We start from the raw sequence: 16,988 nt of genomic DNA on the forward strand, positions 1-16,988 counted from the left end.
GGGACTCAAACCTTCCACAAGGTTCAGCTTTTGTCTCGTCAGTCCACAGAATATTTTTTTGGGATCATCGAGATGTTTTTGGTAAATGTGAGATGAGCCTTTGTGATCTTTTTGGTCAGCAGTGGTTTTCTCCTTGAGCTCTCCAATGGATGCCATTTTTGCCCAGTCTCTGTCTTATTGTTAAATCAGTGAAATGAAGCCTGCAGTTCTTTAGATGTTGTTTTGGTTTTTTTGTGACCTCCTGGATGAGCCATCGATGCCATCTTGGAGTAATTTTGGTAGGCCGGTTACTCCTGGGAAGTCTTCTCCATGTGTGGATAATGTCTCTCACTGTGATTCACTGGAGTCCCAAAGACTCAGAAATGGCTTTGTAACCTTTCCCGGAGTGATAGATGTTTCTCAGCCGTTTCTTTAGATTGTTGTGTGATGTGTTGCTGTGTGAGATCTTTTAACCTGCTTCATTTTGTCAGGCAGGGTCTGTTTATGTGGTTTATTGATTCAGCAGGTCTGACAGTAATCAGGCCTGAGTGTGACAAGTGAAACTGAAATCAGCTTCCAAAAACTCTGCTTAATTACAGTTCATTTATGATTCACAAGAGCGGGCAATTACTTCTCACACAGGGCCAGGTACATTTGGATAGCTTTTTTATTCCCCTAATAAATGAAACCATCATTAAAAATTTGCATTTTCTTTCATTTACTCAGGCTGCTCTGCACCATTAAAATCTAGATCCCAAAACTATGGTGTCAGGTCTCAAAATCAAAATACATGTATGTCGACAACATCTAGACTCTGATTTCACCTATTTTTATATATAAAATGATCACATTTAGAGGCGTCGCAATGTCTTTTGTGTCTATGTCTGCTGCCACGCTATCAGCTGAACGTGTGCTGCGTTTATTTCCGCACTTAGAAACAGCAGTTCATGGACTGTTTGTTTGGTGTCCTGAGGAAGAAATCTGAAACAACACAGTCTGGTGACGTGTAGATCACATTTACTTTGCTACAAGTTGGTATTATACGACCACTTTAGTATAATAGAAACCCATACACTGTGGCCTACCAGTGATTTTGCTTTCATTTTCACAAACTCTGAATTTGTTATGTGCATTTGCTGTAGTAAACGCCACTCTTTGAAGTGAAATAAAGGCTGAATAAGCAGGTAATAATGTAGCATTTTGCTGAAGGGCATTTTAGCAAGTGGGCATACAAAGCTGAGTGTTTTAGATTTTCCTGTGGCAGATCTGAAAATTCCTACACACCAAAGCCTTTCTGTCTGTTTGCTTGGTTATGATTCAGTCTTTGACTTCAAGGTTATGCTTTTTAAAAAGACCATTTCTGGTGTATTGAATTCTGTACGAGGAGCATAAAAAAAGAGAAAAAGAAGCTTTCTTTCCGATGTCAGCAAATTTTCATGGTGCCAGCTCGATCTTTTTTTAGATGAAAGAAAACTTTCAGTGTCCTGTCATTTTTACAGTGATGCTCGTTGCTCTTACAACTGACTCACTGCAAACACCAGTGTACGACTGCGCTCCCACTCTTCTGACCCCGTGCAAATGGGATTTGACTGATACATATTTATATGATAAAAATGTCCTGAAATAACAAGTTACTTAGCAACAACCAGAATGATCATGGCAGCAACTGAAAATGAGAGAACAGAGAGGGAGAGATAATGAACAGGAGTAAAGCAAGTCGGCATTTACAGTAAATGCATGCTGATTTCAACTTGTTATGGGATATTTATCCCACAGCTGGAAATCCAATCAGATTCAACTAAAATACACCATATATGAACTCAAAGCAGGTCAAAGCTGACATCCAGTGAACGGCAACAATGCAAGCCCTTTTAATTACCTGCTTCAAATATCTGCTAGCTACACCTCCTCAGAAATACTGATTATGTGGCAAAGTACCAATAAAGCCATTAGAAAGATGGTAGGCAAGGCTGGAAAACAGGAAAAGGATCATAACACTGATTAACGGTGTTGATGATGCATCTTTAATGTTTACAGCTTAATCTACTAGAGCTCATATTCCTGATTTTAGTGATTTACATTTCACTCCTCCAGAATGAATGCCATGCTGTAAAACTGTTTAGCTACAGCTCATGAATCAAAGGTCGCCATAGCTGCTTTGTTGGACTTGGTTGACTACATCTCAATAGAGCCCTTGTGACACACAACCTAACCAGTGACTGTACTGTTGTTCTTATTGAAAACACGGACCTAGCTTCCAGTGCAGAAAACCCTGGGTGCAAACCTCAGCACAACCTCAGTAAACACTTTCTGACGAGAAGCTCATGAGCTCGATCACAACTGTTGAAGTCTGATTGATTGCAGTGTGACATTTAAGTTGTAAGTTAGAGTCAAAATAAATAAAGCAAGGTGTGATTTTAATTTTTAAGTTGCTTATGCTACCTGCTGGGCTCATTGCCAACATTTTGGCGCCGATGCGCACAGCTCCACTCAACTGGTTTCCAGCTGGTAGCATTCAGGTTATGAGCAAAGTTGCTGAACACATGTCATTTTGGAGTTGAAGGAACATTCTGCAATGACGTCACTATTTGAAGAGAAATGTCTGAATTTTTCTTACAGAAATATGCATTTCTGACTGATCAGGCAACTGACTATGAGTTGCTGCTGACCTGGTCCCTTGCTTCAAAGCAGCCATTTCTAAGCCAACAATATTACAAGTTCATTGCACACAGGAATTCAGTTCATGCTAACACTGTTTTCTCTTGTGTGACGGTAGTATTAGCATGCCTTGGGTTGTTCTGAATCTGCATTCCACTTTGCAACCCACCTTCACCACAGGTTTTCATTTCATGCCATTTCTGACTTAAAATAACATTTACTCTGATCTAAAATGAGATTTATGCCCAATTCTGGTGTTTTTTCTACAAAATACAAAAAAGACACAAATCCACACTCACACTACAACCTGTATGTTATTTCAGACTTTTGTGAGACATAAAGATGTGAAGTGGCAATTTTAATCAAGCAGAAATTTTTATTCCCAAGTTTTGGCCTTTTATTCGTTGCAAGGTAAAGTTTCTACATTTAAACTTGTGGTTTTGCCTTCCACAATTTCAGCTACCGTGACCCATCAAGCCTTTATTTTTCTGGGAGGTTTGGCACCACATAGCAGAGTGTTGTAGGGGTAGAAAAAGAGATATTGATGCAAGAAGAACTTTTTTCCACCATTTTTTCCACCATGTATCTGAGGAAACACTCCGCATATTTCTTTGCATAAGTTCCTTCTCTTATCGAAACTACCTCCTGCCAGATTAGCCCCATCCTGCTGATGTGGGACTGCAGCAATACGGGATTATACTTCGGCTGGCTGTTCCTCTGCCTGTCTGAGGGATCTGCCGGCAGCCTAGATGTGCTTTGCATAAACTGCGAGCAACAATGAAGCTCTTTAGTGTTGTGTCTCTGTCTCTGCATTTAACTGAGAAAATTAATGAAAAAAATATAAAGAGGTCACAAAAAAATGATCACCGCTGTGATCACTTCATATCACTGACAAATACAGAAACTGGCTTTGTCTAATGAGGGCTTGAGTTTCCTTCTATATGATGTTTAACCTCATAATCTACGTTATTTTGTCAGAAAATGTATTCTATAGTGTGAAGAAATTAATTCCCATGTTTATATAGTAACAGTAGGTGTCTTATTGTGTGTTGTAGCACTGGAAAAAGAGGTGTAAGCAGAGGTGTAAAAGACTAGCACCACATGAATGTATATGTGGAAATAATACAGACCAAAGCACAATAATCTTTACTTTAAACTTGTATATATTATTTAAGCACTTGCTGCAATTAAAATCCTGAAATGTTATTATTCACAGTTAAAGTGTCATGGTGGCTATATCTGTCTCTTATATACTGTCTGTTCTCTGTTACTGCATTTTAATTGTTTGTTGACTCCATCTAGAGACTACAGAAACGCTCATCATCATTACCAAAGTTCCAGAGAGTTCATTCAGTTTAATTCAAATCAGTTTTATTTACATGGTGCCAAATCACAACAACATTCACCTCAGAGCACTTTATATCGTAAGGTAAAGACACTAAAATAATACAGAGAAAACCCCAAGAATCATATGAGCACCTATGAGCAAGCACTTTGGCGACAGTATGAACGAAAAACTCCCTTTTAACAGGAAGAAACCTCTGGAAGAACAAGGCTCAGGGTGGGACTAATGATTAAAAGCAGAGTGGTGTATAAACACATGATGAGTGAAGGAGAAACACTCAGTGCATTATGGGAAGCCCTCATTATGGGGCGGTGGATTTTTTCCCTTCAACTTGATCCATTCTCTTCAAGTTGATTCAATAAAATGGCAGCAGAAGCTGAAGTGGGTGGAAATAAACATCAGTACTGAGCAGGCCAGTCATAGTGACTGTAAGCTGCACTGATGCGAAATGTAATTACACTTCAAGGGAAGTGCATTTCAAGCTACAGCTTAAGGTTTCAGAAGGGTTTGCAGTGGATTACGCAGAAGCATAAATCCACTGTCAGGTCAAGATTTTACTACAAAGTCTAAGTATCTCCTCAACAAAAACTTAACTTTATAAAATTACTGGAAACTGTCAGTGCTACCTCTGAGCCTCCTAGTAGACACACCTGTGGTATCACCAAAGGTTGATTCTGTTCATCTGGACGTAGCGTTTTCAATGGGAGAAATGTTTCGTCACTCATCCAAGTGACTTCTTCAGTCTCAGCTGACTGCAGGTTTCCCCAATCGTATAAACAGTACATTTGCGTAATGACTGAAACCAGCCCACTGAAGGAACAATGGGCTGGGAGGTCAGTTCCTTGATCATAATTATGCAAATTCTCATGACCATTGATTGACAACCACTGACCAAAACCCACTGATCAAAGACCATTGATCAATGGCCATGAGTACCATTCACAGAGAGTTGGGGAATGGCTGCAATCACAGCATTGTAAGATGGTGACAGATGTCCCCTTAGGCCGCTCCTCGATTCAGAGATGGTCTTTCCCTTTTCACGTAAATGGCCTCCTTGACTCCGCGCTCAAACCAGCGTTCCTCCCTGTCCAAGATGTGTACTTCCTCATCATTCAAAGAGTGTCCACTGGCCTGTAGGTGTAAATAGACTGCCTATTTATGCTGATGAGTTAGCTCCTCTGTGTTGTGCCATCCGCTTCGCCAGAGGTTGTTTGGTTTCCCCAATGTATAAATCCTGGCAATCCTCCTGGCACTTAACAGCGTACACTATGTTACTCTGTTTGTGTTGGGGGACCCGATCCTTGGGGTGGACCAGTTTTTGGTGCAGCGTGTTTTTGGGTTTAAAAGCCACAGAGGAAAAAATGCATCTCAACTGCTCCGATACTCCTGACACATACGGGATCACTACAGCTTTTCACTTGGGCAGCGGTCGTCCTTCTCTCCTGGATCAGCTGGAGCTTTCTTTAGGTGTCTTTCCAGCTTTGAGAAAAGTCCAGCTGGGATAACCACATTTACTCAGGGCCTTCTTGATGTGCCGTTCTTCTGCCTCCCTGGCCACTGTGTCTGTGGGGATGGTGTTCGCTCTGTGTTGTAGCGTCCTGATGATGCCCAGTTTGTGCTCCAGTGGATGATCAGAGTCAAACCTTAAATACTGATCCATATGCATAGGTTTACGGTCAGAGATGGGCAGTAACGCGTTACTTGTAACGCGTTACTGTAATCTGATTACTTTTTTCAAGTAACGAGTAAAGTAAGGGATTACTATTGCAAAATCGGTAATTAGATTACCGTTACTTTCCCGTAGGAACGCTGCGTTACTGCGTTACTAAAACCGTGATTTTTTTTGCGAGAATGTCTCATGACAGTGACGTAAGCAAGTGCGACGTTGGTGACAGCAGCTGTGTGCAGATCAACAATGGATAATATATCGAGTGCGGGAGAGAGTATGAGCGTGCAGCGTTTAAAGCGTGGAAGTACTGACCTTACTTTGAGTTTGATTCCATAAAAAGTGACAAAAACATTAGCGTCCATCGTGCGTGGGAAGAAAACTTATTTTTACAGCGAAAAAAACCCCTAAACTTCCGAGCAAGCACCGAGTAGCTACGACGTAATGGGAAACTCACAGAGACACTCGCGCGGATTCTTCAACTGACCGCAGCACACCTACACCAGGGTAACCCTCCGCCTACCCTGCTCCTGCTTTACAGGTGAAAATAGAGCAAAAGGACCGCTGAGTCTTTGACTTTATTTATTTTCTGCTGTGTTTTACTTGCATCTGTTTGAAAGAGTGAGTGAAAACACAAAAAATATTTTATTTTATGTGCTGGAATGTGTAGAAAATAGGTTTAAATGTTAAACTAATTTATTCAAGTCAGAGAATGTTGCATATAATTAAATGTTTTGCTTGATGCATAAAGTTAAAAGATTAAAACTGATAAAACAAGTTAAAAAAAGAGACTTTTCCATTTGATTACATTTTGTATGATGGATTATGTAGAAAAAGTAGAATTGGGCTGAAAGATCTATCACTTTATCACCTCTTCAGGTTGTAAATCGTGTTTTTAAAAAGTAACTAAGTAACTAAGTAACTAAGTAATTAATTACTTTTGAAAATAAGTAATCAGTAAAGTAACGGGATTACTTTTTGGGGGGAGTAATCAGTAATTAATTACTGATTACTTTTTTCAAGTAACTTGACCAACACTGTTTACGGTACACATCAGCTTTTAGATGTCCCCCATTACTGATGGAAATCTCACAGTCTAAGAAGGCTAACCTGCCACTTTTCATATCCTCCCTGGTGAATTTGATGTGTTGGTCCACCGAGTTAATGTGATCCGTGAATTGTGGTACATCCTGAGATTTGATTTTCACCCAGGTGTCATCCACATATCTGAACCAGTGACTTGGTGGTGTTCCAGAGTAGGATAGCAAAGCCCTTTTTTCCACTTCTTCCATGTACAAATTGGCCATGATGGGTGAAACTGGGGAGCCTATGGCACACCCATGTTTCTGCCTGTAGAACTGGCCTTTGTATGTGAAATAGGTGGAATTAAGACACAGTTCCAAAAGCAAACACACTTGGTTGATGCTGAGAGTGGTCCTGTTGCTGAGGTTGGGGTCATCCTGTAATCTCTTACGATCTACCTCCAACGTTTCCGTGACTGGGGCGCAAGTGAAGAGAGATGTAACAACGTACAAGACCATGGTTTCATCTGCCTCCATCATGACATCTCTCACCTTCTCAACAAAATCCAAAGTGTACTGGATGTGGTGCTCAGAGCTGCCTACCAACGGGTTGAGGATCAAAGTCAGAGACTTGGAGGTGTTATAGGTGACCGAGTTGATCATGCGGACAATCGGTCTTAAAGGTGCACCCTGTTTATGTGTCTTCGGTAAACCATACAGACTTGGTGTAGATTCCCCTGGGTACAGCCTGTGGTATGAGGTCCGGTCGATAGCATTGTCTTGTTCTAACTGCTTCAGACAGTCCATCATCCTCTTCCTGTAACCACTTCCTGGGTCTCGTTTCAGGGGCTCATAAGTATTTTCATCACTGAGCAGTGACAAAATTTTCTCATGATAGTCTTTCTGGTTTAGCAATACTGTGCACCTAATCTTGTCTGCCGGAAGGATGATAATGTTGTTGTCATTACTAAGTGATGTGAGTGCCTTCCTCTCCTCCATTGTGATGTTGGATGCTGGGGGCTTTGATTGAGGAACTGACCTCCCAGCCCATTATTCCTTCTAGTTTCAGTCATTGTGCAAATGTACTGTTTATAAGATTGGGGGAACCTGAAGTCAGCTGAGACTGAAGAAGTCACTTGGATGAGTGACGAACCGTTTCTCCCACTGAAAACACTACGTCCAGATGAACAGAATCAACCTTTGGAGATTTACTTACCTGGATGATTGAGCATGCATCAATATCTGTGGTATCAGTTTTAAAATTCTACATCACTGCATTCTCAAGTTATCACATCTACAACTTTCAGAAAATTCGAACTCTTACGTTGAGGTCCAGGTCATTGAGATTTGAACTCGTCCAAGATTTATAGTGGATCCGCCTATAGTAACAATTTGAAGCTTTTTACCTTAAATATTTCCTTTTTTTAGGAGTATTTAATTTAATTAATTTATTTATTTAGGACAGTGCATGTTAATGAACATACATGTAAAAAGAATTACATGAATGTAAACATACCAGATTATAGCCAAGTGCTAATTTCCATCTCTTGTCCATAAAACATAAAAAATAGACATAATAATTCATAAGAAATTCAAAATTCATTCATAATAAAAACTCCATCACCAAGCTCACACATACACATCATTCTATTCCCAAATAAAATATTAAAACTATACAACTTATACATGATCACACACTTGATTTGTCCGTAACCAGTTTTTAACCTGTGCCTTAAACAAGTTGAATGTCGAGCATTCTCTAATGGATTGAGGAAGACTGTTCCACAGATGGCCACCCTGGACAGAGAGGACGTTCTGCCCAAATGCTGTCTGTCTGTGGGGTATAAACAAGTCTCCTTGGGTTGTAGCTCGAGTGGTCTTGTCTGAGCTTTCTTTATGCCTAATGAACTCCTTTAGTGGTGGTGGAGCAAGGGAGTGTAAGACTTTATATATTAAACACACTCTTTTAAGTTTCACTAAGTTATTGAAGTTCAGTAATTTATGTTTTTTTTTAACACATGACAGTGGTGGTGGGAAGTCAGTTTTTTGTCAAGTAGTTTTAAACTTCTTTTATAAATGTTTTCAATAGTTTTAAGTGTTGTTGGACAAGCAAGTGACCAGGACGTCAAACAATAGTCCATATGAGAGATGATCATTGAGTAAAAATACGTTTTTGCAACAGTCATATTTAAATTATTACGTATATGGTTAAAATTTCGATTATTACATTTAAGTACCTGGGACACTTTATTTATGTGACTCTTGAAGGATAATATTGGGTCTAGAATGACCCCAAGATATTTAAATTCTGGAGCTAATTCAAGCTCTACTCCATCCAGGAATATGTTTGACTGCTTCAAGTTTAAGGGGCGTTTTGAAAAATACATACAGACAGTTTTTGAGGTGTTCAACATTAGGCATGAGTCCTCCAGTCAGCTATGCATTAATGCTAAAGCAGCTGCAAGATCTTTTGCCACCTGCTGGACACTATTTGCTTGCGTATATGTAACTGCATCATCCGCATACATTTGAGTAAATATATTTGGACAGACTTCAGGTAAGTTATTGATAAAAAGAGAGAACAATAAGGGCCCAAGAACAGATCCTTGAGGAACCCCTGTATCACAGTCTAAATATGGAGATTTAACCCCGTCCAACACCACACACTGTTTCCTGAGAGAGATATGAGGCAAACTACTGAAGAGCTTGACTGGAGATATTAAACTGAGTCAATCTGGACAACAATATCTGATGGTTTACAGAGTCGAAAGCCTTCTTCAGATCTAAAAATACAGCTCCAACACAGGAACTCTTGTCCAGCAAGCTTTTCAAGTTCTCCACTAACATACACAGTATCTGTGGAGTGATGTGCCCGAAAGCCAAACTGCAATGGATGTAATGAGGGTTGGGTGTTTTCTAGGTGAGCAGTGAGGAGTTTAACCACCCACTTCTCAGCTATTTTAGATACGACCGGGAGTATGCTTATGGGGCGATAATTAGCCATGTCAGTCTTCACACCTGCTTTGAAAATTGGTGTAACTGCAGCAATTTTCCAATCTGTTGGAACAATGGAGTCTTGGAAAGACATTGAAAACATGAGTTGTTGGACATAAAAGTAAATTCATATGTTCCTTTAGGAAATTTGTGTTAATTCCATATACATCAAGTGCTTTAGATTGTTTTAAACCTGTAATTAGTTTAACAACTTCAGTGTCTGAAATATGAGTAATGGTAAACAAATTTTGACCAGCATCATTCACATTATCAGAGCATACGACTGAGTCAAAGCTCTGACTGATCTCCTTAACAGATGAAATAAAGAAAGTGTTTAAGTTACTGGCAATAGATAGAGGCTCTCTAACAATAGAGCTATTTACATAAAGTTCAATTGTATTTTTGCTTTTGTTTGAATGACAGCCATGTAATTTATTTAGGTGTTGCCAGATAATTTTACCATTACCTTTGGCTCTTTCAATTATATTTATAAAAAAAATTTGCTTTGGCCTGTCTCAAACTTCTTGTTACTTTGTTCCGCATTGAAGTAAATCTCTGTCTATCCAGAGTTAGACCTGTTTTCAGGAACTGTTTTAGTAATTGATCTCTTGTTTTAATTAGATTCTTGCACTCTTTGTTTAACCAGGGCAGATTAGGTGTTGTCTTTATTTTTTGTTGACCTCTAATAGAGTATGTTGATATAACATCCTTGACAATGTCAGTGAAGTGACTGCTGCAGAATTGTGGATCATCACTACACAATAAACGCTCCCAGTTAGCTGATGCTAATGCTTCTGCTACATTTTGTCGCTGACTTCTTGGTATAAATTCATAAAAGGTTCTCCTATTAGTTGAACTATGAAAGTGATTCTTAACCCGTGATTTTATAAGTTTTTTAGAAAATAATATAAAATTGTGGTCTGAAATACCAGTGATAAAATTATAAGATTTAATAATTTGCTCGGGCTTATTACTGAAAACCAGATCTATTTTAGTTCTAGAGTGTCTCGTTATTCTTGTGGGTTGTTCAATGTGTTGAGTAAAGTTTAAAGTCTCCATTATGTCCTTGAGTGTTTTTCTGTCCTTTTAACAGTCCCAGTTGACATTAAAATCTCCCATTACAAGTATTTCATTAGACTTATTATTTATAGTATGATATTTAAGTAATATCTGTAGTTGTTCATAAAAAATATTCTTTGCAGAAGGAGGGCGATATAAACAGATCAACGTAAATGACATTTCTGGGGAAAGAGTGATTTTAACAGAAATATGTTCTATTTCAACATCTATTGGTGAACTAAGTAAAGAGCAATCCAGGTGTTTTTTTACATACACAAGTATTCCTCCTCCTCTTGTTCCAATTCTATCCCTTCTGAATACTGTGTACTCTGGAAAGACAACCACAGATCCAGGAGAAGAACTTGTGAGCCAAGATTCAGAGATACCCAAAATAGAAATAATGGAATTGCTTAGAATATGTTCCAGTTGCTCGTGCTTTGGTAACATACTGCGAATGTTAATGTGTCCACATATAAGCCCCTTTGGTTTATTTTTAGTGTCCCAGATTACTTTAGCCTGATTAAATGTCTTGCAGATCTTTGTTCCTCTGTAACTTTTAATAGCAGGATTTCTTGTCCTTTTCTTGACAATGCTATGAGCATTTAATGATAAGAAACCCTTTACCGGAGACTGTAGTCAAGGCAGCTGAAATGGAGTCCCAGGCAGCCGAGGAAGAAACCCATGCAACTGAGGCGGAGGCTCAGGCAGCCGAGGCAATAACCCAGGCAACTGAGGTGGAGGCCCAAGCAGCTGAGGTGGTAACCCAAACAGCAGAAGCGGAGGCCCGGACAACAGGGGCATAAACACTATTAGTTGTAGATGTAGCCTTACTAACTGGGACGGTGGTTGGAGCACAGTTAGTTGAGGTGGAAAGCAATGCAGAGATAGCTGTGCCCATAGGCTAACTAGGCTAATTAGTTGTAGCCATTCCAAATCACTGATGTTTGAATTAGGTCCAGGATTTAGTTCTATATCACCAGCCAAAAGTAGCATCAGAACAAGTTTCAGAATCTCCAGGGACAATTGTGACGTATTTAATTGTTCATGTTTACCTGGGGGTGGTCTAGCATGACCAAAATCCAAGAATCTTGTCAACAAAAGATGTTGACTCCATTTGGCTGAGAAAATGGTATAATTATCCAGCTTTCTTGGACCTGTCGAACTCCACAGAAGATAAAAATGTATAAAAACAAAAAGACAAGTTGATGTCAAGATCCAGGGTTTTTTTAGGTGTTTTTTTTTTTGTGGCAAAAGCACAGGACCTGCCAAGCTGTGTTTCTGCACCCTAGCAGCCATCTTGATCCAAGATGTAAAAAGGGAAAGATTTTATATTTTATATTAAAACAAAATTTCTACTACTGGCTCCACATGGAGATTTATTTGATACAACTCATTCACGGAAAAGCGTGCAGCGCATTGTTTTGTGCGGCATCTTAACTTTAAGGTCAGGTAGACCGTGCTGCACGTATGGTTTCTTTTCTGGTTATCTTTATCTTTAGGCACTATGTTATTAGTAGCCTGTCACAAAAACATGTTGTTTGTTCTCATTTAGTTGAATCTGTGAAAAATACCAAAGATAACACGGTTTTAAGGACATAAAATGGTCTTATTGCACCAAAAAGATAATTCCAAAAGAGCTATTTGCTGAAAACTGCATATCTCAGCATGATGTGCAGTGTGTCCCCCAGCATTTGAGGAAACAGGACAAGTAAAGGACAAAAGAAGATAAAATACTATCTTGAGCTGGTGAACAGACTTTTGCATACTATATATTACGTAAATTTCTACTTGTAATTGAAATCGAAGGAGACAGGCCCATTGGTAAGATATTCAGTGAATCTGTGTTATCCATCCCCACTCTACATGCATACACCGTTAGAACAAAGAAATAGAACAAAATAATCTCTGAGGTCCTGAGTGATCGGTGAGGTTGCCAAACAGTCTTACAATATCAAGGAAATAAAACCGGTTTGTTAGCTGGTTAAAATACTGAAAGGGGGGGGGGGGGGGGGATTTCTGTCCCTCAAGATGACAACAATGCTTTACCTTGGATTTAAAAAAAAAAAATGGAATCAGACTTTGCTGACAACCAGAGCCAATATTAGTGCATGTTTTTATTGGCTGACAGCACTTTGGGGTCTTTAAGGTGTCAGTCAGCCCCAAACAAAAAAAAATCACAAATAAAGTCAGCCACACAGACTTTGAGCCAGAGTGTTTACTTTCATTTCTAATAATAAAGGAAAGAATGTGACTCTTTTCAGACTTTATGTAGCTGGGGTCACTTCATGTCCTTGGAGCTGTCATAGTAATGCTCCAATTCTGCCTTTAAATTACATGGGTGATCACTTAAAGGGAGAGCTCACCCCAGAATCAAAGCGTTTTCCTTCTGGACTGTAGTGCAAACAATACTTGAATTGCTTTGCTGTGAGTTGTACAGAAGAAAAAGAAGAAGAAGGGTGGCTTGAAGTGCTCAAAGTGCCACAGAAATTCATTTGAAAAACTCTGCAGACATGTCTCTTTCCATCTGTGAGCATTTTCATGTAGGAGAAATTTTCTTTCTGCAAAACTACACTTAGCTATCATATATATCTGTATAAGACTAAGGTGTGAACACTGATAAGAGACCAGACATTCCTACTTAGTGTGACACCATCAGCTCATCTCCAGTATTTGGTCAATATTTTCTTGTATAATTTTATTTTGCAGTTTTGCCACTACAGAGGATTTTAAGTCAAGCAACCAAGATGTGATTGAAGCTTTAAATCAAGGGTGTCCAGGGGTTTCACAAATATTCTGCAGTAGCTTTTTAGGAATTACAGTCATTTTTATGCAAACCGCCCCATTTTCAGCAACTGAAGACTAATTTTACATAAAAGGATTGCTTCCAAACTTGGATGAAAATACTTTGCATTCAAGAATCCACAGACATCACCATATAGTGTTTCCTCCTCTGATGCTCATGCCCTGCTGGGTCTTTACTGCAGACACCTTTAGTTGCTGCTTGTTTGTGGGTAGTGTGGAGCAGGGAAATTATTTTACTGCTATTGGTAAATAATCATCATTATTACTATTGCATTAATAATATAATCTGCAGCATTGATATTGTATTCAGAGGTTTAAACAGTGTGTGTGTCTTTCAGAAAGACTAAGTTGCAGTTGACAGGAAGTTGCAGAGAGTTTGCAGGAGTGAAAGCAGAGTCTAAGTTATTCTGAGGAGCAGGTTAGACGAGGCTATTTGAATTACTAGGTTATTCAAATTGTCTGTTATACTTTTATATTCTTTTAGAGGTTCTTGATTAAAACATTTATTCAACATAGTACATATAGTTTCAGTTAGGTTATTACACATAAGGATGAGCCTCTGGTCTGGTAAAAGGTCAGAAGTGCAACGGGTGAATTGAGAGAGCATTTGAGGACGACACACACACACACACACACACACTCAGTTAGAGAGAATCATTTATAGGTGGAAGTTTAATCATGTTTTGCTTGGGGTTGCAAAAAGAGCAGTTTGTCGCAGAACTGCTGCTGAGGTGTCAAGATGACAAGAGAGCATCCGGCAGTGACAGGAAGTACCGGCCATGAAGATAGAAGACAACGTTCTTTTAAACTGTGTTAAAAGTCATTGTGGTTTTGATTTGACGTATGTATGTATTCTGTCTGTGACGTATGAAGGGGCGTCATTAATTCAAACCCTGATGCTATAAAAATCTGTGTATGCTTTGATTAGGTCGAAGATTAATTCCTGTCTTCCCACGCGTGTATTCATTAAAATCAATTGTTTGACCAAGATCTTCTGGACCTGGTTGTTTGTACTCTCCTTCCTCAATTATGTGAACCTTAACAGTATCTCTGCCTTTAACTTTCCTATTTAATAACTGAAATACTCCTCTTTTGGGTTAACATCATGTGACTGGCTTGGTCATTGAAGAATAGACCTTTCACCATCAACAAAAAAATTGTCACTCAGCAAGTAGTTAGCAAGTGTTTGCAGACTAGTTGGCATCTCCCATAAAAACTTCTAGCAACCCCCAGCATCCAGAAACTGCTTCACAACTGTTTTGGGAAACACACATTGTTCCTTATCAATGAGTGTCTACCATATTGGGGCGATCGTGGCTCAAGAGTTGGGCGTTCGCCTTGTAATCGGAAGGTTGCCGGTTCGAGCCCCGGCTTGGACAGTCTCGGTCGTTGTGTCCTTGGGCAAGACACTTCACCCGTTGCCTACTGGTGGTGGTCAGAGGGCCCGGTGGCGCCAGTGTCCGGCAGCCTCGCCTCTGTCAGTGCGCCCCAGGGTGGCTGTGGCTACAATGTAGCTTGCCATCACCAGTGTGTGAATGTGTGTGTGAATGGGTGGATGACTGGATATGTAAAGCGCTTTGGGGTCCTTAGGGACTAGAAAAGCGCTATATAAATACAGGCCATTTACCATATGACAATGACCAACCGGTCTCTAGGCCTGTGTGACTGGGGCTTTAGCAGTCAACTTCACAGCAACCCCCCCAGCAACCAGTTGCCAATTGATCAGTGAAGACATTTTATCCCTAGCAACAGGTGGTTGCCAAGTTGCTAGCTGGACTCTAGGCCTTTGGGGCATCAGCTCTGTAAAATCTGAACCATGAAATAATTGCAAGAAAATTAATTTTTTGTTTTGAAAATTCAGTGTTTATTTAACCTTCTGACACTTAAAAAAAAAAAATTATAAATGCGGATACATAAGTTTTAATTTGTATAGTTTGTGCTACATTTGGCAATTTTGTGCAATTCAAAAATGCTTAAAACGCATTTTGCGGAGAAAAAGTGACACTGATGATGTAGTGATCTCAAAAACTCACAAAAACTCATGTATCAAATATTTTACACTTGGCATTACAGGGTCAAATCTTCTGGATTGTTCCAACAACAGTTAAATTTACAGCCCTGATGCTTTTAAATGTAACAAAGCAAAGCAAATCTAATAAACCATTCAAGAACCACTCTGTGTAGAGTACTTCATTTATTTAGTTTCCTGACAACAGTTTAGTATCGAGTCAGTAAAGAACTAAAAAAAAGCACAGTTGAGATCAACAAGGTGAGTGTGTTTCATAATGAAATGGCTATCTTCTGCTGTTTTTTATTTATTTTATATATTTTATTCATGTTAGTGTATACGTGTATAAAGGTTAGGGTCACAGTGAAGTTTAAGACTGAGGGAGTGGGTGCGTCATTTTAGCAAGCAAAAACTAAGATTTGTCATTTTGAAGAATTATGGAGCATTACTATGAAGCTTTGTAAAAATAAATAAATAAGCAGCAGTTGTTAGGATGAGCCTGAAAGCTAAAAGTAACTCTGGCAGCTTCATTTATAAGCTGGTTCAGATGCGTTTTAGAGGTGTCAGTGCGGTGCAGTGGTAATTAAAGGTGTGAAAGTTCTTTGAGGATGAGAAGTAAGAGCTGATAAAGATTAGAAACAACCTTAACACAATGAAAAGAAAGGAAAATCAGCCCTACCTTGATATCCTTGACAGGTTGACACTCAATCTGATGGGAGACTGATGCAGTTTGGTTCATTGTTGTTCCACAAATTCCACCAAATGCTCCTTTATCTAAAAACAGGATCACAAAAAAAAGATTAAATAAAATTCCTGGCCAAGTTTCCTTCGTCTCCCCCTTCAGCTGCTTCTCAGCTCCGAGCTGACCACGCCACCAATCTGGTGCTGATATCAAATACTAAGAGGCTGCAGAGCTTCTTCGTTGGAAACGCTCTTCCTCGTCTCTAGCTCCACTAGAGACAACACATTTAAGCACACAATCTGTTTTCCCTCCTTTGTTGCTCTCTCTCTGGCAGTAAATGCTCTCAGTGCATTTGAAAGCAGTTCCTCCCTCCCTCTCGTTTCTTCTTTTTCTTCTTCTCTTTCCCTCTATGGCAACTACGAGCTGCTTCGGCTGACAGACAGTTCATAAACCAGGATGTTTGCCAGTGCCTCCCACATGCGAAGATGTTCCTTCATCAGAATGCAAATTTGCTTCAGGCAAAGATTTTGCAGGCGTTTGGTTAAAGTGTTTCTCACACATCAAAGCTTCTTTCAGCGTTTCTTTTCTTTTCTTTTTCTTTTCTTGGAGGACTCGCATTGATGAATTCATGTTCAGCTTTGACCCAGTGAGAACCCGCCGCTGTTTGAGCGTTTATTTCAGCTGAAAGTTGGGTGACGGTTTGTTTTCAGTGAACACACAAAAAGAATACACTTCACTTTAAAAGCAACGCAAAGAAAGACTCTTGATGGATC

The 16,988-nt window shown here is 39.5% G+C and overlaps 1 protein-coding gene across 1 annotated transcript in view; it reads right to left on the minus strand.

Moving 5' to 3' along the window:
* LOC113016881 (inactive dipeptidyl peptidase 10-like) overlaps positions 1-16,774 on the minus strand; it is a 128,004-nt gene extending 111,230 nt beyond the window's left edge. Inside the window, exon 1 of the mRNA XM_026160045.1 lies at positions 16,213-16,774. Coding sequence (XP_026015830.1) covers positions 16,213-16,272 — 60 coding nt within the window. The 5' untranslated portion in view covers positions 16,273-16,774. The remainder of the gene's footprint in view (positions 1-16,212) is intronic.
* Positions 16,775-16,988: the final 214 nt, after the last annotated feature.

The sequence above is a fragment of the Astatotilapia calliptera genome, chromosome 23 (genome assembly GCF_900246225.1).
Source record: "Astatotilapia calliptera chromosome 23, fAstCal1.2, whole genome shotgun sequence".
NCBI classification, from domain to species: Eukaryota; Metazoa; Chordata; class Actinopteri; order Cichliformes; family Cichlidae; genus Astatotilapia; species Astatotilapia calliptera.